This window comes from Mesoplodon mirus (genome assembly GCF_964341445.2).
Source record: "Mesoplodon mirus genome assembly, chromosome: X".
NCBI classification, from domain to species: Eukaryota; Metazoa; Chordata; class Mammalia; order Artiodactyla; family Ziphiidae; genus Mesoplodon; species Mesoplodon mirus.
In genome coordinates, this window is record NC_138981.1 from 8,668,165 (window position 1) to 8,693,693 (window position 25,529).

The 25,529-nt window shown below is 40.0% G+C and overlaps 1 protein-coding gene across 1 annotated transcript in view; it reads left to right on the top strand.

Moving 5' to 3' along the window:
* AMELX (amelogenin X-linked) overlaps positions 1-25,060 on the top strand; it is a gene marked incomplete at both ends in the record, with an annotated part of 76,058 nt that extends 50,998 nt beyond the window's left edge. Inside the window, one exon of the mRNA XM_082610377.1 lies at positions 24,536-25,060. Coding sequence (XP_082466503.1) covers positions 24,536-25,060 — 525 coding nt within the window. The remainder of the gene's footprint in view (positions 1-24,535) is intronic.
* Positions 25,061-25,529: the final 469 nt, after the last annotated feature.

The following is a 25,529-nucleotide window of genomic DNA, read 5'->3' on the forward strand; positions in this document are numbered from 1 at the left end:
CGTTTACATTGCTGGCATATGTAGGTAGGAGACGTCAGGCCTTTGACATTCAAGATCAGTTTTGAACTTGCCCAACATGTAAGGAAATCTTATTAGTTTACTTTTGTCAAATGTTCTACCAGGGTTTAAGCTAAGCAACCTATTATGAAATATCTGCTACTACCCTCCTGTACTCCTTTCTTATATTTCTAGAAACCAGTATGGCAGCAACTGTGACATCTTACATAAGACAGTGAAAGGACAGCCTTTTAGGCGCATCTTTTAAAAGAACCAATTCATGGGACCTCCCTGGCTGTCCAGTGCTTAGGACTCCACACTTCCACTGCAGGGGGCATGGGCTCCATCCCTGGTCAGGGAACTAAGATCCCACAAGCCGCGTGGCATGGCCAAAACAAAACAAAAAAACAAAAACAAAAACAAAAAAACCCCAATTCATTTGAAGTCCTACTGTACACATGTGTGGGCTTGATCAGATAAGTAAGTAAAACAATTTTTCTCCTGGAGTAGGAATTGGGAAACTGCAGCCCGGGTCCAAATCCAGTTTGCTATCTGTTTCTATAAATACGGTATTAATTTGGAACAGCCTGGTCTGTTCCTTTACATATAGTCTCTAGATGCTTTCAGTTATAATTTCAGAGTTGAGTAGTTGCAACAAAACCTGTGTGGCCTCAAAGTCTAACGTATTTACCATCTGACCCTTTGCAAAAAACTTTCATACCTCCTGTCTTAGAGTGTAAACATATAAAATTTTCCTAGAGGTAAAAATAAGTAATTGGAGAGGGCAGACAGCACAAGCAAGAAGAACTACAATCCTGCAGCCTGTGGAAAAAAACCACATTCACAGAAAGACAGACAAGATGAAAAGGCAGAGGCCTATGTACCAGATGAAGGAAGAAGATAAAATCCCAGAAAAACAACTAAATGAAGTGGAGATAGGCAACCTTCCAGAAAAAGAATTCAGAATAATGAGAGTGATGATGATCCAGGACCTCGGAAAAACAATGGAGGCAAAGATGGAGAAGATGCAAGAAATGTTTAACAAAGACCTAGAAGAATTAAAGAACAAACAAACAGAGATGAACAATACAATAACTGAAATGAAAACTACACTAGAAGGAATCAATAGCAGAATAACTGAGGCAGAAGAACAGATAAGTGACCCGGAAGATAGAATGGTGGAATTCACTGCTGCGGAACAGAATAAAGAAAAAAGAATGAAAAGCAATGAAGACAGCCTAAGAGACCTCTGGAACAACATTAAATATAACAACATTCACATTCTAGGGCTCCCAGAAGGAGAAGAGAGAGAGAAAGGACCCGAGAAAATATTCAAAGAGATTATAGTTGAAAACTTCCCTAACATGGGAAAGGAAGTAGCCACCCAAGTCCAGGAAGCACAGAGAGTCCCATACAGGATAAACCCAAGGAGAAATACGCAGAGACACACAGTAATCAAACTGGCAAAAATTAAAGACAAAGAAAAATTATTGAAAGCAGCAAGGGAAAACCGACAAATAACATACAGGGAACTCCCATAAGGTTAACAGCTAATTTCTCAGCAGAAACTCTACAAGACAGAAGGGAGTGGCATGACATATTTAAGGTGATGAAAGGAAAGAACCTACAACCAAGATTACTCTACCTGGCAAGGATCTCTTTCAGATTTGATGGAGAAATCAAAAGCTTTACAGACAAGCAAAAGCTAAGAGAATTCAGCACCACCAAACCAGCTCTACAACAACTGCTAAAGGAACTTCTCTAAGTGGGAAACACAAGAGAAGAAAAGGACCTACAAAAACAAACCCCAAACAATTAAGAAAATGGTAACAGGAACATACATATCGATAATTATCTTAAAAATGAATGGAATTAATGCTCCAACCAAAAGACACAGGCTCGATGAATGGATACAAAAACAAGACCCATATATATGCTGTCTACAAGAGACCCACTTCAGACCTAGGGACACATACAGACTGAAAGTGAGGGGATGGAAAAAGATATTCCATGCAAATGGAAATCAAAAGAAAGCTGGAGTAGCAATTCTCATATCAGACAAAATGGACTTTAAAATAAAGACTATACCAGAGACAAAGAAGGACACTACATAATGATCAATGGATCAATCCAAGAAGAAGATATAACAATTATAAATATATATGCACCCAACATAGGAGCACCTCAATACATAAGGCAAATGTTAACAGCCATAAAAGGGGAAATCGACAGTAACACAATCACAGTAGGGGACTTTAACACCCCACTTACACCAATGGACAGATCATCCAAACAGAAAGTTACTAAAGAAACACAAGCTTTAAATGACACAACAGACCAGATAGATTTAATTGATATTTATAGGACACTCCAACCAAAAACAGCAGATTACACTTTCTTCTCAAGTGCGCATGGAACATTCTCCAGGATAGATCGCATCTTGGGTCACAAATCAAGCCTCAGTAAATTTAAGAAAATTGAAATCATATCAAGCATCTTTCCTGACCACAATGCTATGAGATTAGAAATCAATTACAGGGAAAAAAATACAAACACATGGAGGCTAAACAATACATTACTAAATAACCAAGAGATCACTGAAGAACTCAAAGAGGAAATCAGAAAATACCTAGAGACAAATGACAATGAAAACACGACAGTCCAAAACCTATGGGATGCAGAAAACGCAGTTCTAAGAGGGAAGTTTATAGCAATACAGTCCTACGTCATGAAATAAGAAAAATCTCAAATACGCAATCTAACCTTACACCTAAAGAAACTAGAGAAAGAAAAACAAACAAAACCCAAAGTTAGTAGAAGGAAAGAAATCATAAAGATCAGAGCAGAAATAAATGAAATAGAAACAAAGAAAACAATAGCAAAGATCAATAAAACTAAAAGCTGGTTCTTTGAGAAGATAAACAAAATTGATAAACCATTAGCCAGACATATCAAGAAAAAGAGGGAGAGGACTCAAATCAATAAATTTAGAAATGAAAAAGGAGAAGTTACAACAGACACCGCAGAAATACAAAGCATCCTAAGAGACTACTACAAGCAACTCTATGCCAATAAAATGGACAACCTGGAAGAAATGGACACATTCTTAGAAAGGTATAAGCTTCCAAGACTGAACCAGGAAGAAACAGAAAATATGAACAGACCAATCACAAGTAATGAAATTGAAACTGTGATTTAAAATCTTCCAACAAACAGAAGTCCAGGACCAATTGGCTTCACAGGTGAATTCTCTCAAACATTTAGAGAAGAGCTAACCCCCATCCTTCTCAAACTCTTCCAAAAAATTGCGGAGGAAGGAATACTCCCAAACTCATTCTATGAGGCCGCCATCACCCTGATACCAAAACCAGACAAAGATACTACAAAAAAAGAAAATTACAGACCAATATCAATGATGAATATAGATGCAAAAATCCTCAACAAAATACTAGCAAACAGAATCCAACAACACATTAAAAGGAACATACACCATGATCAAGTGGGATTTATCCCAGGGATGCAAGGATTCTTCAATATATGCAAATCAATCAATGTGATACACCATATTAACAAATTAAAGAATGAAAACCATATGATCATCTCAATAGATGCACAAAAAGCTTTTGACAAAATTCAACACCGATTTATGATAAAAGCTATCCAGAAAGTGGGCACAGAGGGAAACTACCTCAACATAATAAAGGCCATATACAAAAAACCCACAGCAAACATCATTCTCAATGGTGAAAAAGTGAAAGCACTTCCTCTAAGATCAGGAACAAGACAAGGATGGCCACTCTCATCACTATTATTCAACATAGTTTTGGAAGTCCTAGCCACGGCAATCAGAGAAGAAAAAGAAATAAAAGGAATCCAAATTGGAAAAGAAGAAGTAAAACTGTCACTGTATGCAGATGACATGATACTATATATAGAGAATCCTAAAGATGCCACCAGAAAACTACTAGAGCTAATCAATGAATTTGGTAAAGTTGCAGGACACAAAATTAATGCACAGAAATCTCCTGCATTCCTATACACTAATGATGAAAAATTTGAAAGAGAAATTAAGGAAACACTCCCATTTACCACTTGCAACAAAAAGAATAAAATACCTAGGAATAAACCTACCCAGGGAGACAAAAGACCTGTATGCAGAAAACTATAAGACACTGCTGAAAGAAATTAAAGATGATACCAACAGATGGAGAGATATACCATGTTCTTGGGTTGGAAGAATCAATATTGTGAAAATGACTATACTACCCAAAGCAATCGACAGATTCAATGCAATCCCTATCAAATTACCAATGGCATTTTTTACAGAACTAGAAGAAAAAATCTTAAAATATGTATGGAGACACAAAAGACCCCGAATAGCCAAAGCAGTCTTGAGGGAAGAAAACGGAGCTGGAGGAATCAGACTCCCTGACTTCAGACTATACTACAAAGCTACAGTAATCAAGACAATACGGTATTGGCACAAAAACAGAGATATAGATCAATGGAACAGGATAGAAAGCCCAGAGATAAACCCATGCACCTACGGTTAACTAATGTATGACAAAGGAGGTAACGATATACAATTGAGAAAAGACAGTCTCTTCAATAAGTGGTGCTGGGAAAACTGGACAGCGACATGTAAAAGAATGAAATTAGAACACTCCCTAACACCATACACAAAAATAAACTCAAAATGGATTAGAGACCTAAATGTAAGACTGGACACTATAAAACTCTTAGAGGAAAACATAGGAAGAACACTCTTTGACATAAATCACAGCAAGATCTTTTTTGATCCACCTCCTAGAGTAATGGAAATAAAAACAACAACAAACAAATGGGACCTACTGAAACTTAAATGCTTTTGCAAAGCAAACTACAAACAAGACGAAAAGACAACCCTAGAATGGGAGAAAATATTTGCAAATGAATCAACGGAAAAAGGATTAATCTCCAAAATATATAAACAGCTCATGCAGCTCAATATTAAAGAAACAAACAACCCAATCCAAAAATGGGCAGAAGACCTAAATAGACATTTCTCCAAAGAAGACATACAGATGGCCAAGTGGCACATGAAAAGGTGCCCAACATCACTAATTATTAGAGAAATGCAAATCAAAACTACAATGAGGGGCTTCCCTGGTGGTGCAGTGGTTGAGAGTCCGCCTGCCGATGCAGGGGACACGGGTTCGTGCCCCGGTCCGGGAAGATCCCACATGCCGCGGAGCGGCTAGGCCCATGAGCCATGGCCGCTGAGCCTGCGCATCCGGAGCCTGTGCTCCGCAACAGGAAAGGCCACTACAGTGAGAGGCCAGCGTACCGCAAAAAAAAAAAAAAAAAACTACAAAGAGGTATCACCTCACACCAGTTAGAATGGGCATCATCAGAAAATCTACAAACAACACATGCTGGAGAGGGTGTGGAGAAAAGGGAACCCTCTTGCACTGTTGGTGGGAATGTAAATTGATACAGCCACTATGGAGAACAGTATGGAGGTTCCTTAAACAACTAAAAATAGAATTACCATATGACCCAGCAATCCCACTACTGGGCATATACCCAGAGAAAACCATAATTCAAAAAGACACATGTACCCCAATGTTCATTGCAGTACTCTTTACAATAGTCAGGTCCTGGAAGCACCCTAAATGCCCATCGATAGGCGAACGGATAAAGATGTGGTACATATATACAATGGAATATTACTCAGTCATAGAAAGGAATGAAATTGGGTCATTTGTAGAGACGTGGATGAATCTAGAGACTGTCATACAGAGTGAAGTAAGTCAGAAAGAGGAAAACAAATATCGTATATTAACGCACATTGTGGAACCTAGAAAAATGGTACAGATGAACCGGTTTGCAGGGCAGAAACTGAGACACAGATGTAGAGAACAAATGCATGGGCACCAAGGGGGAAAACAGGTGGAGGGGGGTGGTGGTGCTGTGATGCATTGGGCGATTGAGATTGACATATATACACTAATATGTATAAAATGGATAACTAATAAGAACCTGCTGTATAAAGAAATAAATAAAATTAAATTTAAAAAAATAAAAGATAACTTTTAATGGTTAAAAAATAAGTTATTGGACAAAATAAAATGTTTTACAATGATTTTTTATATTGTAGTCATGTGATAATGTATATTTATACTATATTTTTCTTTTAATACCAATAAACCAATTATAAAGATTAAAGTATTAATTACCAAGTTTTCTCTTTCAAAAAACTGATGTGGTCTACCAAAAAACTTAACAGAGGATGTATTGATTATTAATTATTATTATTATTTTTTTTTTTTTTTTTCTTTTTGCGGTATGCGGGCCTCTCACTGTTGTGGCCTCTCCCGTTGCGGAGCACAGGCTCCGGACGCGCAGGCCCAGCGGCCATGGCTCACGGGCCCAGCCGCTCCGCGGCATATGGGATCCTCCCAGACCGGGGCACGAACCCGTATCCCCTGCATCGGCAGGCGGACTCTCAACCACTGCGCCACCAGGGAGGCCCATGATTATTAATTATTAACGTGTTGTTAAAATATCACTGTTTGACCATCTCTCAAACTGGCCCTTTCCCAGAGTAAATTATTTTTCTTATATAGCTATTTTCAGCTTAATAACTGCATTATTGGTAAAAACACTTATGGAAATTTATTGACCAAGAATTTTCCCTTTTGAAAGAAACAAAAAAGTCATATTTGTATGCTAAAGAGAAATATAAAGTAACAATTTCTTTCAGTCCTTTAAAAAATAATTACCTTAATGGTGAGTAAAGATGACATTTATGTGTCAACATAAGTAATAGCCTATTTTTAGTTTATTTCACATGCCTGGACTTTCCAATGTTTGGGGAAATTTTAAGAAAAGGGGATACTTTTGTACTTACATAAAAGTGTATCATTCCCAGAAGCCTCATAAACTGAAAATGAAACCTTAATGATATCCTCAAAATGACCTCAAAATAGGAAAATGGTAAGTAATAAAACAGAGTGCAGAACTATGGTTGTCAAGGCAACCATAATCGTACTTCCTTTGAACTTTAGTGAAGCATCCACTGTAGTTCAATATAAGATCGTGTTTCCTTAGGAAGCTTATATAAATTCAAAGTCATTATTATCTACAGCAGTATCATTCTAATCAAGCAGGTGATGACAGGGATGTAGAACAGGAACTGAAACGCCCATGGCATTCACATTATGGAAGAAAGATGGGAAAACTGCACTTGCTAGCCTATGCAATGGCCAAGAGAACATTTCTTTCCATTCAACACACACTTGTGGTACTATGCTAGCTACTGCCATGTATGGAAATGTGAGTCCCATACGTAGATAATGGAATAAACACAGATTAAATGAGCTACAATCCCCTTGTAGATCCCCATAGCCTTAGAGAGCTATGACAAACTACAGAATGGCTGGTATGCACAATCCACAGATTACGATTTGAAGAGCTTTTCCCTAAAGGTGAATATTTATGACCATCAGTTTGCCTTCATAGTGAAGAGAAGAAAATCTTTTCCATACAATTTTGAGGAAGCTATTACTACTCATTGTATCTCATTTGATGCTGTCTTTAGGACTGAAGAGGATGTTGTTTATCCAAGGAGATGGTCAATATCTGGGAGGTTGGGCAGCCAGAGGTTGCCTCGATGGACCCTAAACAATCTCTGCTCATATTTTCCAACTCAGACACTCCCCAGTCTGAAAGTTTGTAAAGATGGCTGGATGTTTAAAGTCTAAATGCATTTTCCCATGGAAACAACGATATATGTAGTTGTTTTGGTTCCCAGGTCAGCTGATATGGTCTCATTTAACCCATAACACACTAGAAATGCAGAGTGGGAAATATTAATATAAATGGGAACACCATTCTTCTCAGACCCTGGAAAAGAGAGAAGATTGTCCATCATGGTACACAGGAATGAACACTGGGTTGGGGACAGAGGTCCCGGTATGTGCCTCTAGGTCAGAAACCGTGTCCGGTGAGTACTGCGGATTCTCCTGGATCCATCTCAGTAGCCTGACCCACCAGAAAAACTCCATCCATAACTTGTTGGATAAATGAAATAATGAGCACCTTGCCATGTGATTCTGGGCTAGTCATTTCAGCATTTCTGAGATTTGGTTTCCTTCCCTATAAATTAGATGTTTGGGAAGGGTAGCCCAGGGACTATGCTTGTCTTGTTCTCTATTCATATCCCCCTAAGATTCATGGGCAACTCATTTTAACCCTGTTTTTTTTGTGTGTTGGGGGGGTACTATAGGGATAACAATGGTTTCCACAAGGGGCAGATGGGAAGATGTATCACAAGGATGGAGACAGAGTTAGGATAAGCATTTTACCACAGGTGGAGCTTAGAGTATCATGGTTTTGGAAAGGAAACTGCTGAAAAAATAGACACCTACCAGCATTTTTTACTGAACCAATAATGCAATAACAAACACTCCCCAAATACACCCTCGCAGCAAAGTCCTTTTTGAATAACTCCCACCCATCTTTTGGGTGTCTCCTTTCCTTGATTTTTTTCTTTATTTCTTTATTTTTTGTTTCTAGGACATTTATCACCATCTCACTTACTTTATTTTCTGCTATTTATTGGCTGTCTCCTGACACAGTAGGATGAAAGTAACAGCAGGGCAGGGATGCATCTGTTTTGCTCAGAGCATTATCTCCAAAACCTAGAATAGTGTCTGCTCGTAGTAGACATTCACTACGTAGTTATTGAATGAACAAAGGAATAAATGGATGAATCACTGAATGAGAAAGGACTGTACTCTTCTTTAAATCTAAATAAAGGAGTTAGACATTTCAAAGTAAGTATTTTCCAAAGAAGAAAGGGAGGTATTAATTGAAGACAAATTTTGGAATATTATTGAATCTAGTAGGAGAGGAATAATCATTTTTGCCAGAAAAACTAAGATAAGGAGACCCAGTACCCCAGACTACTACCCATTAAATTCAGCAACCAGAGTGGTTGCTTAGATAAAGATGCTCTTGACATAACACCTATACAGGGATACCTCAGAGACATGGTGGATGTGGTTCCAGACCACCGCAATGAAACAAATATTGCAATAAAGTGAGTCACACGAATTTTTTGGTTTCCCAGTACATATAAATGTTATATTTACACTATATAATGCAGTCTATTAAGTGAGCAATAGCATTATGTCTAAAAATGTACCTATCTTTATTAAAATATTGCTAAAAAGTGCTAACCATCACTTGAGCCTTCAGCAGGTCATAGTAGTTAACATCAAAGATCACCGATCACAGACCACCATCACAAATATAATAATAATGAAAACATCTGAAATATTGCGAGAATTACTGAAATGTGACACAGAGACACAAAGTGAGCCAATGGTTTTGGAAAAATGGTGCAGACAGACTTGCTTGACGCAGGGTTGCCACAACTTCAGTTTGTAAAAAATGCATTATCTGTGAAGTGTGCTAAAATGAAGCACAATAAGATGAGTTATGCCTGTAAACATGTATCACAAAGGAATGCTGCTTGGATTTTAGGCTATACTGAGGCCTGGGAGCCAACCTGGTACAGTGGAAAACAGCTCAAGACAGGAGACGCCAGACCTTCAGAATCAGAGGGGGTGCATTTGAATTCTTGCTCTGCCTGCTAATGCCTATTGACTTTGCGCAGTTAGAGAACCTCCCACGTTTCAGTTTTGTCATTTTAAAAACTGGAATATGATCCATGTCTTGCAAAATTGTTGTGAGGGTGAAATGAAAAGATGTAAGTAAACCCAGGAAATGGAGGGCCTTTAACAGGTGACAGACACTCTCACTGTTGCTTGCCATCACACTCCTAGCTCTGCCCTCACTAGCAGCAGCCTTATTCAAGTCCCTAAATCCCTCTGGTCTCCAGTTCCCTTTCCTACAAAATGAACAATTGGGTTAGAATGATTCCAAATAGATCTGCCACTCTGAAAACTCTGTACACTCAATTTTACTTCCCCAAGTATGTAATTATGGGGCTGGGTGAAATAGACATTTTAGAGATAATCTAGATCGATCTAGAGAGGCTTATTAAGTATTATGAGTTGTCTGTGTTGTAATGCTATACTCATAACCTTAAAGTATAATTTTTCCTTAAAAAACCCTCTGGAAGAAAAGTTTTCCTTGTCTCAGCAATTCCAACTCCAGATAGTTTTCCAATGTTTGGGAGGGGCTGAAGGGGCCCAAAATTATAAAAATGTACTTGGGTGCTGAAATCTTCCTTTTGCATTTATGACTGTGTCTTGAAACAGAATCCTAGAAAAGAGAAGTGTGGTTCAGAAACACCAAGAGACCTCCTAAGAATCCAGCAGGATTTCATACACATTTCAGTTGATTTACACCGTAAATTTGTTACTCATTTGCAAGTTCCCACATTTATAATGTCCCAAACAGGATGAATCTGACAACCTGTGAATCATAAAAAAGGAAGAAAATCAAGTTACTAAACAAATTACTTTCCCTTTGGGTCATATGCACCTCATAAGATAACTTTGATGAAGCACCTACATCACAGAGATATTTACTTAGGATGAGCAGAAAATAATTTACTTGCTGCCATCTAGCCTTTAAAAATCCGTAAAAACTTTTTATATATTCAAAGAGCTCCCAGGGGAGAAAAATCTTTTAGGTCTATAACTTCTGCTTTAAAAAATGGCCTGAAATATTTCCAAATACACTAGTGAAAAAGAACTCTCTTGAGTACAAACACAATTTTGGATATCTTAAAGTATATATTGGTTTGAACAACACACCTCTGGGTCATATTCAAATTACATAACTTTGGTCAAATTCAAATCACACACACACACACACACACACACACACACACACACGCCACACGCCACACTGCCCCACCCACTTCTGTCATTTCCTCCTAATAACAACCAGAAAACGGAACGTTTTACCGCAACCATACACACCCTTTCCATTTGCATAAAAATAATGCCTTTAACCCATTAAAGAAGCACAAGAACATAATCAGGACTGAAATTAGTCAAAATGAATACAAAGTTTTTAAAGTAAAAATAAACCTTAAATTCTAATGTAATTTTACCTGGATAAACAGCTACTATGTTCAAATAAACATCTGTATCACACAATTAAATACAGGTGACCTAGAAACGCCCAACTTACAAATATCCTGTACATGGGAACAGCCAAGCCAAGCGAGCGGACCAGGACCAGGGCAGGCTCTCCCCAGCTTGAAGGTGGGAGAAGAATTCCCTTCGGATTCACCTTAGTCTCTTCCTGCTGGACACCGACGGTGGTGGTGATCAAAGAAGGGGGAAATGGGTAGCCGTGATTCTCATGCCACCACAGTACTCCCTTCCCACCGTGCTCACCAAGGAATCCATTTCCTATAAATGTTACAAAGAGTGCCTCGGTTCCCAGGCCGGTCCATCAGAAGTCCGCTGGACCCAAAGTGCAGCTGGAGCTGTGCTATTAATACTAGGCTGACTTCCCATTTGGAAACCAACTCCGGCTCTGACAGTGCTCGTCAGCTCCGTTATGGTTAAATGGATTTGTAGGCGGTCCTGGGAGCCTGCCAGTTAGAACATCCTTTCTGTGGGAAAATTCCTGCCGAGGCCCAAACAACTCACTGACAAACACAGTTGTAGACCACACGTTGGGAGACCCTTAGGCACTGACAAATCACTCCTCACCTTCTCCTTCTGGAAATGCTTGGGTGATCACTATAGTAAACCCCTGCACGTATAAACATGTGGCAGGTCCAACACTCAGCACATGACCTGCTCCACGGTAACTAATGGGTATTTTTGCTGTCATCATTCATATGACAACAGATCTACCCCTTCCCTCACACACACACACACACACACACACACACACACACACACACATATACGTCCATATAGACACATTACATACATGCACACATACACACACTCCACCATACAATGCTCCATACAAATATGTTTTCATCTAGACAGAAATGTCTTTGTCTTTTCTTGGGGAAAAGATGAACCATAATCAAGGCTTGAGCTCTGTACTCTAAATGTTGTTCTTTTGCTCTGGGGATCGATTTGTACTTGTTCATCCATATTCTCAACCGGCTCACCCAGGCCCAAAAGATAACTGTGGGACAAACAGTCAAAGTATGGAGATGCTCAGCCATGGGACAGGAAGTGAAAGAATCGTAATCAAGATTAGACCTGGGACCTAAGTAATATCATGCTCAAATCAACTGAGAAACTCACTATTGCACAGTAGTCCTCTTAAATGAGTGAAACTTACTCGTGCAAAGGATACTGCTCTCACCAATGGCAAAGAGAATTTGGTACAAGTTGATGAATTACAATTTCAAATAGTTCCCCCCACACACACTGAGCTAACAAGACAACAGATGAGATGTTGGATGATTACACTAGCAGACTGTATTGTAATCTGCTAGGAAATGAAGGATATTCACAGCCTACATGCCTTAGAAACACGCACGGTTAACCAGTCCAAATGAAGCAATGGTTATGCTGAAGCAGGTACATCCTGTATACCCTCAGTTTATGGAGCAAAGGAAGCCAAGGCCTTTATTATTTACTTAAAGACGGCACAGGAACCACTGGAGACCAGAGTAGTATATGAAAGAGCAGAGGGTCTTGCAAATCTGATATCTTCTTAAGTCACTTGATCAGAGTCGTTAATTAAAGGGCAAGGGCAGACAAGGACCAAGCTCACTATAGTGACTTGTCTTCCAGGGAGGGGACCACAAGAGAGATTTCAGCACACCTGAATAAGCTCCCTTAATTCTCCAGTAGAGAGCCATAAATGACACTTCAGCTTTGGCGTTATATCTTTCTTACTTAACCATCCAAAGGATAAAATATTCTAGCACCCATGGAGAATCTGAAACGAAGTAAAAGCAGATTTAGGTTTATTTCTTAAAATAAATGCCTGAGAATTGGCATATAAAATTTCAAGTTGGCATATAAAATATCAACATATCAATACATATGTAGGGACTTCCCTGGTGGTGCAGTGGTTAAGAATCTGCCTGCCAATGCAGGGGACACAGGTTCGATCCCTGGTCCGGGAAGATCCCACATGCCACAGAGCAACTAAGCCCGTGCCCCACAACTAGAGAAAGCCCACACACAGCAACAAAGACCTAACGCAGCCATAAATAAATAAATAAGTTCATTTTAAAAATACACATGTATACTTCATACTACGTATACATACTATGTTTACCCAGATTGATGTATATATACTGTGTATATGTATATGTATACAGACTATTTTTTTTCATACAATGTGGATCTTAACCCACTTGAAAAATGCCTTCAAAGTGTATTAATGAGTTCAAGCATACTCAGTTCCACATCCACCTGTGGGTAGCTAATTATTGATAGAAATTACTGCCTCACTAACATGTTTCCAAACTGAAGGTAAGTTACAAGTATGCACATCTGCTTTGGTTGTGAAAAGCATGATCCTTTGCACCACTGCACAGATTTCAACAAAAATATGCCCTCCAGGGTAGCCACAGCTCCTTGGGCTATTCAGTCTGATCAATACACAGAGGTAAGCCCCCCCAAAAAAGCGTTCTCTTAAGGCACTTGGAAAGACGTCAAGAAAGAATTTCCCCATCCAAGTTAGGTTAACCTGCACGGTGTAGTGGAGACAGAAAAAGGTATTAATTCCACACAGTGCTTTCTCCCAGGCAAAAGTATTTTAAAATAAAAACAATGGGGAAAAAAGTTCTAATTTCAAGTCACTCTGAGAACTAAACTCCTTCTTTTCAGGGAATTTACCCATCTTGACCAGTGCTTAGAAGTCTTTAGTGCTGATGTATTTGCTGGGGTGTCCTCGTTTGACCAGAAGCAATCTGTCTCAGGCAACAGTAATGCTTACACTATACTAAAAAAAAAAAAAAAAATGGATGGCAGATATGTCAACCTGGGCTAAGTTGTCCCAGGGGCCACACCTATTTCTTGATAGTTGATCATACCCAGTGTAGGATGAGTTTGAATATGTGGCAAGTGGCCCCCTCACCCCACATTTCCATCCCCTCTTCCCTAATTGTTCCACTTCCTTTCAGCACTTTCTGGTCACCCTCCTTGACCTCATCATCGAGGAGGGTGTGCCCATAAAGCGGCACACCCTCTCCAATGAAGTGCCTAGGATTTCTAATGAGACAATCATCTTTTGTGGCTGCATCAGGTAAACTTTTCATGCAAAGAGATGCTCAGAATACCTGAAAGGACAGAGCACCTACCATTTTTATTGTTGTTGTCAAGGTAACAAAACACATTGGATCTGTGGTGCCAACCGGCTAATACATGGTTATATGTATGGGAGAATTTGGTCTTTCATAAAAGCTGATAGTGATAATGCTGGAGCGGTAGGTAACCTTTACCATCTCACACTTCTTTAGTGGTTTCCGTTATCTACCAAAGAGAATCTAATAGTGGTGAAATGTCCATACTGGTTAGGGTCAGTGTACAACACCTAGCCCACAAGATTGTTGTGATGATTAAATAAGATAATAACTGTAAAGTGTTTAAGATAGAGCCTGGCATCTAGAAAGAGCCACCACTACCTCCACCATCACCATCAGCATTATCATCATCATCACTATCATTATAACCATCATCACCATCATTATCACCACCACCACTACCATCACTATCATCATGACCTCCACCACCACCACCATCATCATCGTTTCTTGTGAAATGATGACTATTAATTACAGAATTTTAGTTAAGAAAGGAATGTGCTCTATGGTAGAGTAAACTCAAAGGTAAACACAGTAATATATAGTCCTTTTATATACAGGGATGCCCCAGTACTGTATCAGCCTCAATATGTTTTCCCCACAGACCATCAACACACTTTTCTCCCATTACCATGGAGCCTGACCCCAAAAGGTTTAGGTAAATGACCAATTTCAGTGAAGTAATGGACAAATTTTTCTGGAAACTTACCAGATATAAAATGTAGCAGAAATGGTTATACATTCACATAGACTTAAGAACTATGAATATCAGGTACTAATTAACAAAGAGGGCAAAGCTACAATGGCAGGCACCTGGTCCCACCTGTCTCAACATCTTCATCAAAAACTTACATAAAGGTATAAGTCATGCTTATCAAACTTGAGAGTGACACTAAGCTAGGAAGAATAGACAATAGGAGAGAGAATTAGAGTTTTAAAATATAGTTTAAACACATATAATAATTTAATTAGATCAAAAGTTTAGAATGAGACTAAATAAAAAGATTCAAAAAATTAGAGAGGTTTGCTTTTAAATTGTAACAAAATTAATGTGAGATAGAGAAGCAACGTGAGGAAGAGGTAGAGCTCTTAGACTGTCCACTAAGCTCCAATGAAGTCTGACCAAAGTGCTAAACGAGGTAATGGAAACTTGGGCGGCATGAAAAGAACTTTAGAATCCAACTTGATAAAAATGATAAAGCAGTGGACTCCACCCAGGTCAAAGCACCCCTGGAGTATCAAACTCTGTTCTGGAGGCCACACCTTTGAAAGATATTGACCCATCCAGCAAGCCCTGAAGGGAGCAGTGTGGATGGGGAAGGGAAGGTTCTGGATATCCATCATTTAATAAACCTTTGAAGTCCACAAGAGGAATCGAGGCTGTTTAGTCTGGAGTGGCAGAGACTGTGGGGTATGAGAAATGCTGACTTAAAATATCTGAGCGGCCACCAGGTGGATTCGGTAGTAGATCTGGCCTATCTTTCAACAGAGCAGATTTGAAATGACTGAATGGGAATTCCAGGGAGTAGGCCTGGGCCTTTCCCAAGGAGACTCTTTCTAAAGAAAACATTTACCCAAGGATAAGTGACTTAGGGGGAAGAGGACTCATTAACACTCAGAGGTTCATGCAGATAACCATTTGGTCATCCATTCCCAATAGGGAGAAAAAGGACTCCTGCTTTGGGTGAGAGACCAAATACATGACCTCTGAGGTCCCACCACTGTGATTCAATTCTCCTACATTGTTTCAGTGAAATATATGAAGAAGAAGCAGGGGTTCATTAAGGGATAAGGGGAGGCTTAGAAATGAGAGAGAGGTTTATTGATGGCTTTGGGTGGCTGAGGTGTGTAGCAGGGTGGTGTAGTCTCCATGATAAATGGATTCATGTTAATTAATAAAGGCCTGAACCAAACTTTAGAATTTTGTTTAAGGCTGGTCCTATGCTGAAGACAACTGAGTGGAAGGCAGTTTTGCCAGCACCCTATGGGCTAATCCATGCCCTCTGAAGAATAGAACGATCCCTTATGTTTTTTCACGTTCCCTACAACACTTTAGGTACTAGGTACATGGCAGGTGCTCACCAACCACTTGCCGCTTGGTTAACTTTCCACTTTTTCTCCAAGGGATTAAGGTTAAAGAATGAGGAATAATTAGCTAACAGTGGAAACTCTAGTTTGGCAAAGCAGCTGTTTGCTTGACTGCTTTCACTAGGGTACATGGCTCTAACCTGATTGGAAGTATTTTGACGTCAGAATGATAAAAATGGTTTTGGCTGTTTTGTGGCAAAATAACACAGGGTCAATATGGGGTTTTTTTCTTAAATACTTTCATCACTGATGAGTTTTTTGTCTTTTGAAAAACATTGTTATACTTTTCTATGTCTGGTGGGACATTAATGAATTTTGCTAGACTGTGTTTCAATACTGTAATGATTTAATATAATTATTTGATATAATATTCTGATATATAGCATATATATTTTAATATGTGCACATTTTAATATCTAATAAAACTTTCCAGAAGATTTACATCCATCTAATCACTATATAGTTAAATTATACCAAAACAAATTGAGAATTTATCACATAATTAAATAACATAAAATATTCACGTTGCCTTGACCCAGAAATGAGGAAAATGATGCTACAGCATTAAACAAGTTTAAAGCATTATTGCAAGGGAGTATATCTTCAAGTATCCCCAGTGCATCTTTGTTGCTATGTTGGTAATGCACTTAGTACTGAGACCGTGCCTCTAATGAATTCGTTTTCACCTTTTTTTGCTGGGGAATTTCATCACAGCTATATTACCCGCCAGTAGATGATAGTTCAGGTCAACTGAGAATGTCACCACTTGCCCTCCTTCTGTCTCTGAGTATTTCACTGTGGATTTTAACTTCAATGGTGTTGTGCTTATGACCCACCCCCAGACTGCACTGAATTGGGAAGTCATTTTCTTTTAGTCGCCTTTTATAATTAATATCAAAATGACAAATACATACACAATGCATCATTCTTTACAGACATTAGTTCACCATTGGACGTAATCACTCCCAGAGCACTGGGGATGGATGAAATCCAAGGGGCTCTGATTCACAGGATTCCTGGCTTTTCTCCCATTCCGTCGGTGGGAAATTCTCTTTTCAAGTTAGATGAGGGATAGAGTTAAAGAAATCTGCACCCTACACTCTCAGGATTTGGCTCATGTCTTTATGGTTTCCAAATCTGATGTGTCTTTTGGTTAGTTGATCAGACTTCTAATTCTATCCATTGCATTCAAATAGCTGTAGTATTTTTTCTCCTTTCTTCCCCTAAAGTTGTAGCATTTTCAGGTGTGGGGTCTCTCTGGCTAGCTGCACAGGACTGCCTGAATGACACACAGCATCTCTCCACTGTGCTAAGAAGTCACTTAAAGCCCAGGGATTACACTGGGCATCCTACAAGTCATGACCAGCAGTGACCTAGGGGACACAGTGATTTTCTTAATAAATATCTGCTATGTGGACAGAACAGCTAGAAATACCAACCAGGTCTGCTTTTTCTCAAACTTGGGTCTTTACTATGACTTTTTGAAAAATTGAGATAGTTCACATACCATAAAATTCACCGAAGTGTGCAATCTAATGGGTTTTAGTATATTTGCAGACTTGTGCAACCATCACCACAATCAAGTTTAGAATATTTTCATCACCCCAAAAAGAAACCCATACCCAGTAACACTTACTCCCCATTCCAATCTCCCCCAGTCCCTGGCAACCATGAATTTGCTTTCTTTCTCTATGGATTTGCCTATTCTAGGTATTTCATATAAATGCAATCATACAGTACGGGGCTTTTGTGTCTGGGTTCTATGCTTAGCATAATGTTTTCAAGTTTCATCCATGTTTTAGCATTTATCATTCCTTTCTGTGGCTGAATAATATTCTATTATATGCATATATCACATTCGCTTATCCATTCATCAGTTGATGGACATTTGGATTCTTTCCTCTTTTTGGCTATTATAAATAATGCTGCTATGAACATTCATATACGTGTTTCTGTATGGATATAGGTTTTTATTTCTCTTAGGAAGACATCCAGGAGTGGAATTCCTAGGTCATTTGATAACTCTATTCTTAACTATATCTTAATTGTTTTCCTCAGATAGCCATGAATGATCTCAATTCTTCTGTAAATTCTCCTACAATTTAGTAACTCTATTGCCTTTTTATAAGAGAAAAATCAGTTTTGGATATTTCATTCTATTTTATCATCATAAAGGTCACCCATTCATGTCTAGCAACAGTTTAATGCAAAGTCCTGCAGAAAGTCAAAATTAAATCCTAGGTATTTATCTTCCTAAAAATAAATTCATCTTAATTTAGAAAAATTCTGTATATAACAGAATGGGTAAATTCTCCATTGATTAACAATACAAATGGACCAATCTGAATTAGTGATGTGAGAAAAAACTTTTTATATGCAACCTTGCTTTAAAATATTCAGGAACACATAATCACTCAGAATAAAAGAAGAAGAAACAAGTAGAAAGTAAGAGGGACTTTTCATAATTAACAAATTAATTCTGTAAATGTCTCTTAAAGGAAGGTTAAAGGTAACCAAACGGTCTTGCTCATAAGTATTGTCAATATAACCTCCAAATCTCATTTAACCTTTATTAATAAAAGGCTTGTTCAAAATGTGTATCAGTACCAAACCTCCTATCACCATATTTCAGTGCATTCAAAATTCCTAACCGCCTTAGCATAAGCAGTATTAAACACTGTAAGTGTGCCCTGTATTGCTTCACACTTTAAAACAATATTCCTTCCCCTGTCTTCTAAGAAGATGCTCTCCAAGGATATTATAGACTTCAGATTTGCCTTCTTTCTCCTGCCTCCTTCAGCATCGGTGAAATCATTTTGTAAAATGGGATCGAAGAGCATTAGCAGTTTATCAATCAGTCACACAGACAAAATTTGCCTTTGAATCTTACACAAATACCATCCACAAACACAAAATGTTTTTTCCACCTTTTTAGTTGACTAAGAGAAATATACAAATACATTGCCTCTGATACTTCACTTTGAAGGCCCTCTTAAAGCAAGAGGAAAAAACCATATAAAATAAAGTTGAGGTACAAGATTTTCGAGCAGTGTCATTCCTCCTGGCTTTGATGTTTTGAGATGGCGACTGAGTTCCCCAAATTGCTTACGAGGCTATCGCCCTTACAACCCAAGTGCTACGCCTTATCCCCACGTGGCTGTTAAGTATGTTAAGGGAAGTGAAACTTCTAGCGTCAGCAGCAGGATGGTGTTGACAAGGAAAGCCACATGCATGGTGCAATGTGGGTTATTTTTCAAACTGGCTCCAAACTTTGAAAAGCTCACAAACACACGTTAGGGTTGCCTTCCTTCCACCACTCAAAACAATCCCAGTTCGCCCCCTCCTCACTCTGCTCAGTTCCCGTGCTTGGAATACATGCTACTTCAATATTCACCTCAGGCAAACAACATTAGCAAGGCAAATTTTTCTCACATTACTGCTTTGCCAAGTACAGAACTCTGAGGTGGTCCGCTCTGCCTGCCATTTTTCCATGTGCATGTAACATTTACATACATGTATATAATTTGCACCAATGCAGAGGTAACTGTTAACCATCTGTATCTTAGTAAGAGGAATTAATAAAGTAATAGATGTTGTATGAACTTCCTTTATAATATCAGTGACATACAAATTCCAGATATGTATGAATCTCCTTCATAATATCAGTGACAAATTGTGAACTTAACTCAGCTGCTAAAGATAAGTCCACTGAACTTGCTTTTAGACAACCCGAGTTGGAATTTTTCTTCTACCAATAACTAGCCATGACCTTGGGAAAGTTACTTAACTTGGTTAGCAGCCTCTGTTAGTTGCCGACCCAACAGTCATTTCCCCCTCCCTCCCTCCTGCTTCCTAACAGGGGTCTGATGTTGTTTGGCTATTCGACCCTCCCCCTTGTGACAAAGGGTAGATGACCTATCCCTGGTTCCAATGACAGATCCTCATTACATATTTTTAGTCAGTTGCGGTTATACTATTCCATTTGCCAGGACTGTTTTAAGAAGGGAAATGGATATCAGATTAAGTTCCATTGCATAACAATTAGAAAAAGAGCAAGAAATAAATATAACAGTGGCTTTAAATAAGACGCAAGTATAATTCCCTCTGGGGGAAGAGAAGTCAGGTGTTAGGTAGCCTGGGGCCCTGCAACGGCATCAGGGCCGAGGCTCCCATGAGCTCACCTGACTGTCTTTTCGCTGTGCTACCTCAGGTCCCACATGGCTGCTTGGGCTCTGGACAGGACATCTGTACTTCAGCCAACAGGAAGCCCTCATTGGCGGGGACTTAGTCACATGGTCACAACTAGAGAGAAGGGGCAGCAACTGGCAGTCATTGCCACAGCATGTGACCCAATTTCAGCCAATGAGATATGCAGAAGCTTCTAGGAAAGTCTCCTGCTAAGAAGGAGACAAGGAAGAGGGGGCCTGTACTTCTTCCTGCGGTTCACTGTTGTATCTAAATATGATGTTAGGAACTGATGCAGCAATCTTGCTACTAGCCTAAGAGTAAAGCTAACACACAAAGCAGGACAGAGCCTGCAGGGAGAAAGACCTACCACTCTAATGCTCTATACAAGGATCCCACGCCACTCTGGATTTCTTATCATGTTAGGTTGCAATTTCATGGCTGTTTCATTCTGTTGGAGAGGGAGCATTCTGTTACTTGCAGCTGAATCCCTTCTAATTCATACAACCTGTCCAATAGGCTTTCCAAATTTGAAGATAGTTATTTCTCCCTCTTGGTCTATATTTTCACAAGCTAAAAATTCTAGACATATAAAAGACCAACCAATATAAAATAAAAGGCCAAAGTAACAGTGATTGTTTCAATCACCATTTCCAAAATACACTTTGGTTACTGCTAGTTTTATTTAAAAATGAATGCAGAAAACCATATTGCATTCATTTACTCAGGTATTCAAATGTTTCCTAAAAAAAGTAACAGTTTTGAAATCTTGGCTTCACCATTTCTGGCACGGTGATCCAGAGCCAGTGATTTAGTCTCTGAGAGTCCCAGTTTCCTTATATGTTTTTTATAAAGGAGAAAATATCATCTCTTTTTAGGAGCACGTGAAGGTCAGACATATACATAAATGACATAATGTCAGATATACAGTAGGTGCTCAATAACTGGCAACTATTATATATCACGGCAGCCACTGAGGACACAAAGATAAAATGAGTACATCTGGTTCAAAGTTGCATTCCTCCCTTCTTTCCTTCTTTCATTCATTTATACACATGTACATACATATATATTCCACCTAGTTCCAGAAGGCACTGAAAGCAGCCAGAAGGCAAATATAAAAATTACAGCAATGTTTTAATTTATAGAATAATGTGTATATACCAAGGAACTATGAGTAGTCAAGAGCAGAAAGCAGGAGGCAGCAGATGACACAAATGAGCAGAAACCATGAGGGAAAGAGAAGAGTCAAGATATTAGAGCCTAGAGAGAAGAAATGGATAAAAAAAGAGAGAGAGGATTGAGGGAGGGAGGGACGAAGGGAGGGAGAGAAAGAGAGAGATGGAAATAGTGAGTGAGTGGGTGAAGTTGAGTCTACAGCCTGGTAAATGTCCACCATCACTAAAGGCTCAAATTTTGCACAGTGATGAGTTCCTTCTGTGTCCTGCCTGGGGTGGTGTTCCAGTTCTCCCAAGGGCTAAGATGTTTTTCTACTCTTACATTCCTTCTCTTGTAACTTTACAATGAATTTTTGCTATCTGAAATAACCAAGCATGCATCTGTTCTCTGCAACAGAAGAGATCCTGAAACAATGTAAATGGTAGCAGAATCCATGGAATTAACAACAGCGTGTACTGTATAGCACAGGGAACTCTACTCAATGCTCTGTAACGACCTATATGGGAATAGAATCTAAAAATGAGTGGATATAAGTATATGTATAACTGATTCACTTTGCTGTACACCTGAAACTAACAGAACACTTTAAATCAACTATACCCCAGTAAAAATTAATTTAAAAAAAACAGGGTGAAGGGAATGTGTGTACAGTGATAAGTGAAGAGGGCTGAGATGGAAAGGTGTTTAAGAACAGATTGAGGAAAAGATGCCTGCAAAGGAGATCAAGACGTACTGCCCCGGGAGGTAGGAGGAGAAATAAAGGAGTTGCAGAAAACGGAGGAAAAGAGGCTGTCAGGGAGAAACAGAGCTGGATTCAAACAGAGCCACAGAGCTTAAACGCAATTAGGACTCATCTTCCTGAATTGGTAATGAGGTCGTCTGTAACCTTGGAAAAAGGAGATTCAGGAGAGTGATGGGGTGAAAGCCAGCTGGCAGAGGGTTGAGGAGTGAATAGAGATGAGTATGTGAGGTAGCTTTGAGTATAAACTACCTTTTTGCAAGGTTTAGCTATAAAAAACAGAAGAGGTGGCTTTCAGGAGAGGTTTCATCAAGGAAAGGTTTTGATATGAGCAGATAATTAAGTGTGTAGAGGAGAAGCTGAAGCTAGAGGAGAGTGAGATGGCACTATTTGGAGTGGACCCTGAGGAAGCATGATTGCATGGGATTTGGATAGGAAGACATATATCTTTACCTCTGAAATGGGGCCTGTGCTGCTTATTCGAATCTCGTTTGTGATAGATCTTTTACCACAGGACAATTTGACCCAGTACTTTCAAATGGAACTATCTGTAACAAAGGGATATTTCAAGCTTTAAATTAGCTTGTTTTAAGCGTATGAAGTATTATGTATAAACAATATGGCTGTCTATAATTTGCCAATTATTGTTACTTGTTCTGGATCATAAGCCCATTTCGTAAGAGCACTGATGGGGCTGGGTTTCTGGAAGTGATAAATCTTATAGTTGTGGCTGGCCAATGATTCACCCAGGAAGTTTGAGAGACCAGGATGTTGTTACCTCCAGATCTTGAAGCTTTCAGGCTTCCATCCTATCAGGCAGGCACATCTGCTTCTCCAAATGAAGGAAACAAAACAAGAATAGAAGAGACAGTTGGCAAAGCCACAAGGTCAATCTTTGCCCTCTCCTTCCTGGTTTCCTGTACTGATCTGGGACTATCTATGTGAGCTGCCTTGGAGCAATTCTGCACTCTGAGAGAAAAACTAAAATAGGAACGATGAATACTGCTTTCCTCTTTCAGCATCTCTGAAATGCCATTTGATTCATTTACTCATCCCGCAAATTTTAACTGACTTCCTACTATGTGCTGGAATTAGTTCTAGGTGCTGGAAAAGCATGGTGGTCATAAAACAAATTTCCTATGCAGTATACATGTCCATGGGTCTTGCATAAGGACTGATTATTAATAAGGATTCTCGTATAGCACAGGGAACTATACTCAATATCCTGCAATAACCTATAATGGAAAAGCCTGAAAAAGGAGATAGATAGATAGATAGATAGATCTTAATCACTTTGCTGTACACTTGAAACTAACATGACATTGTAAATTAGCCAGACTTCAAAAAAAATAAGTAGAAAAAAAGTGGTGCTTCTGGAGAAGAAAAAAAAGGATTCTTATGGTTTATCTAAACGGATGCATCTGTAAATCTCACTAAGCATATTACATTACTGTTTACAAAAGATGAGGTTGCTGTTTATTTTTCAGCACGAAAGATGCACACGTTGTACTTTTCATTTATGAGGTACAGGTCAGGGTAGACAAACTCTTAGGATAAATACTCCATTCTGAAACCCACAAAAGATAATGAATTCCAAAGCTTACATGTGTACAAATTGTCAGCATGGCCCATTTGGCCCACGGTTCCATATGTGCCAGAAGATCCAGGTGATACGTTAGAGAGGGCAAGTTCATTTTCTTACCATCTAAAACAGCATTCTTACCCCTCCTCCAACACTAACTTCCGGACTTGCCCTAATTATCACATTTGGACTCACCTTCCATTAATTTGTTTAAAATTGTTTTAAAATTCCTAAGTTAAAAAAATGTTAGACTATATCACTTCTTAAGATACAGGATTGAAAAAGAACAAAGACGCTTTCAATTTATGACCCCCATAAGGTTAGCTCTTATTCTAACATCATGTTTCCTGATACTGCTGTCGTCAAGCTGAAAGGGTACAGTATTACCTATTCTGTTAAGTTCTATGTTATCATGTCCACCTCCGGAGCCCCATAGGCTGTAAAAGTACCTGACAGGAGCCCGAGGAGGAGCCGCCCGGGCCCGGCCGGGCCCCGCCGCCGGGCTTAGCCCCGCGTCCCCGCCGCCGCCGCCGCACGGAGACGGCCAGGGCCGAGCAGCGCCACCGGGAGCGGCTGCGCGTGCAGAGCCCGAGCTGCCCGCGCCCGAGCGGCCCGTGTCCCCGGCGGAGCGGCGCGCGCCGTGGACGGCGGCCGGGATGGAGTCCCCGGAGCGGGACGCCCTCCGCGCGCACATGGTCCTCGGCGAGTCTCAGGAGGGCCGAAGCCAGCGGGGCCCCTGGAGCGCCTGCCCGCGGCGCCCTCGCCCGCGCCCACCCCGTCACCCAGCCCCCTGGAAGACCTCGGCCTCCAGACCCGCACCTCCCCGGGACGCTTGTCCCCAGATTTAGCTGAGGAGCCGAGGTCCTTGGAACCATCTCCGAGCCCTGGTCTGCCAGAGGAGCATGGAGAGGTGGCCATGGTGCTTCTGGGCAGGCCTTGTCCGGGCGCCGTGGGCCCCGAGGAGTTGGCCCTGCGCAGCAGCCGCCGCGCCGGGCGGCCGGGGCGCAGGGGCCTGGCCCCTGGGCCCTCCTAGAGGGTCGGGCTGCCTCCCCCGACTTGGGGTGGGAGCCCTGCCACCTCCAACACCACCCTTGCCTCGAGTCCTTTAACCCGGCCATTAGCATTTTAAAGAGGTCCCCTCAGGAGTTCTGGCCGCTAACTGCCCCCTCCCCAGCCGGGACCTCCTGGCGAGACTGTAACTAGTGATGTTTGTACAACCGAAGGCTCTGTTTTGTGGTTTAAGGAGAATAACATTGACTACGTTTAAAAAAAAAAAATGACAAAGGAGGAAAGGGTTTAATACATATTTGTGGAATAAAATAATTTACTAAACAAGTAATTGTCACCCTTTTAAAATCTGTAGCCTTGAAACTTCCCATCTCTCTACTTTCACTTTTTTACAGAATAGAGAATCCTAATATTTTCATGGATTCTTACCATAAAGACTTAGGTGCTATAATTGAGGTGACCATATGTCCCAGTTTGCTTAGGGCTGTTCCAGT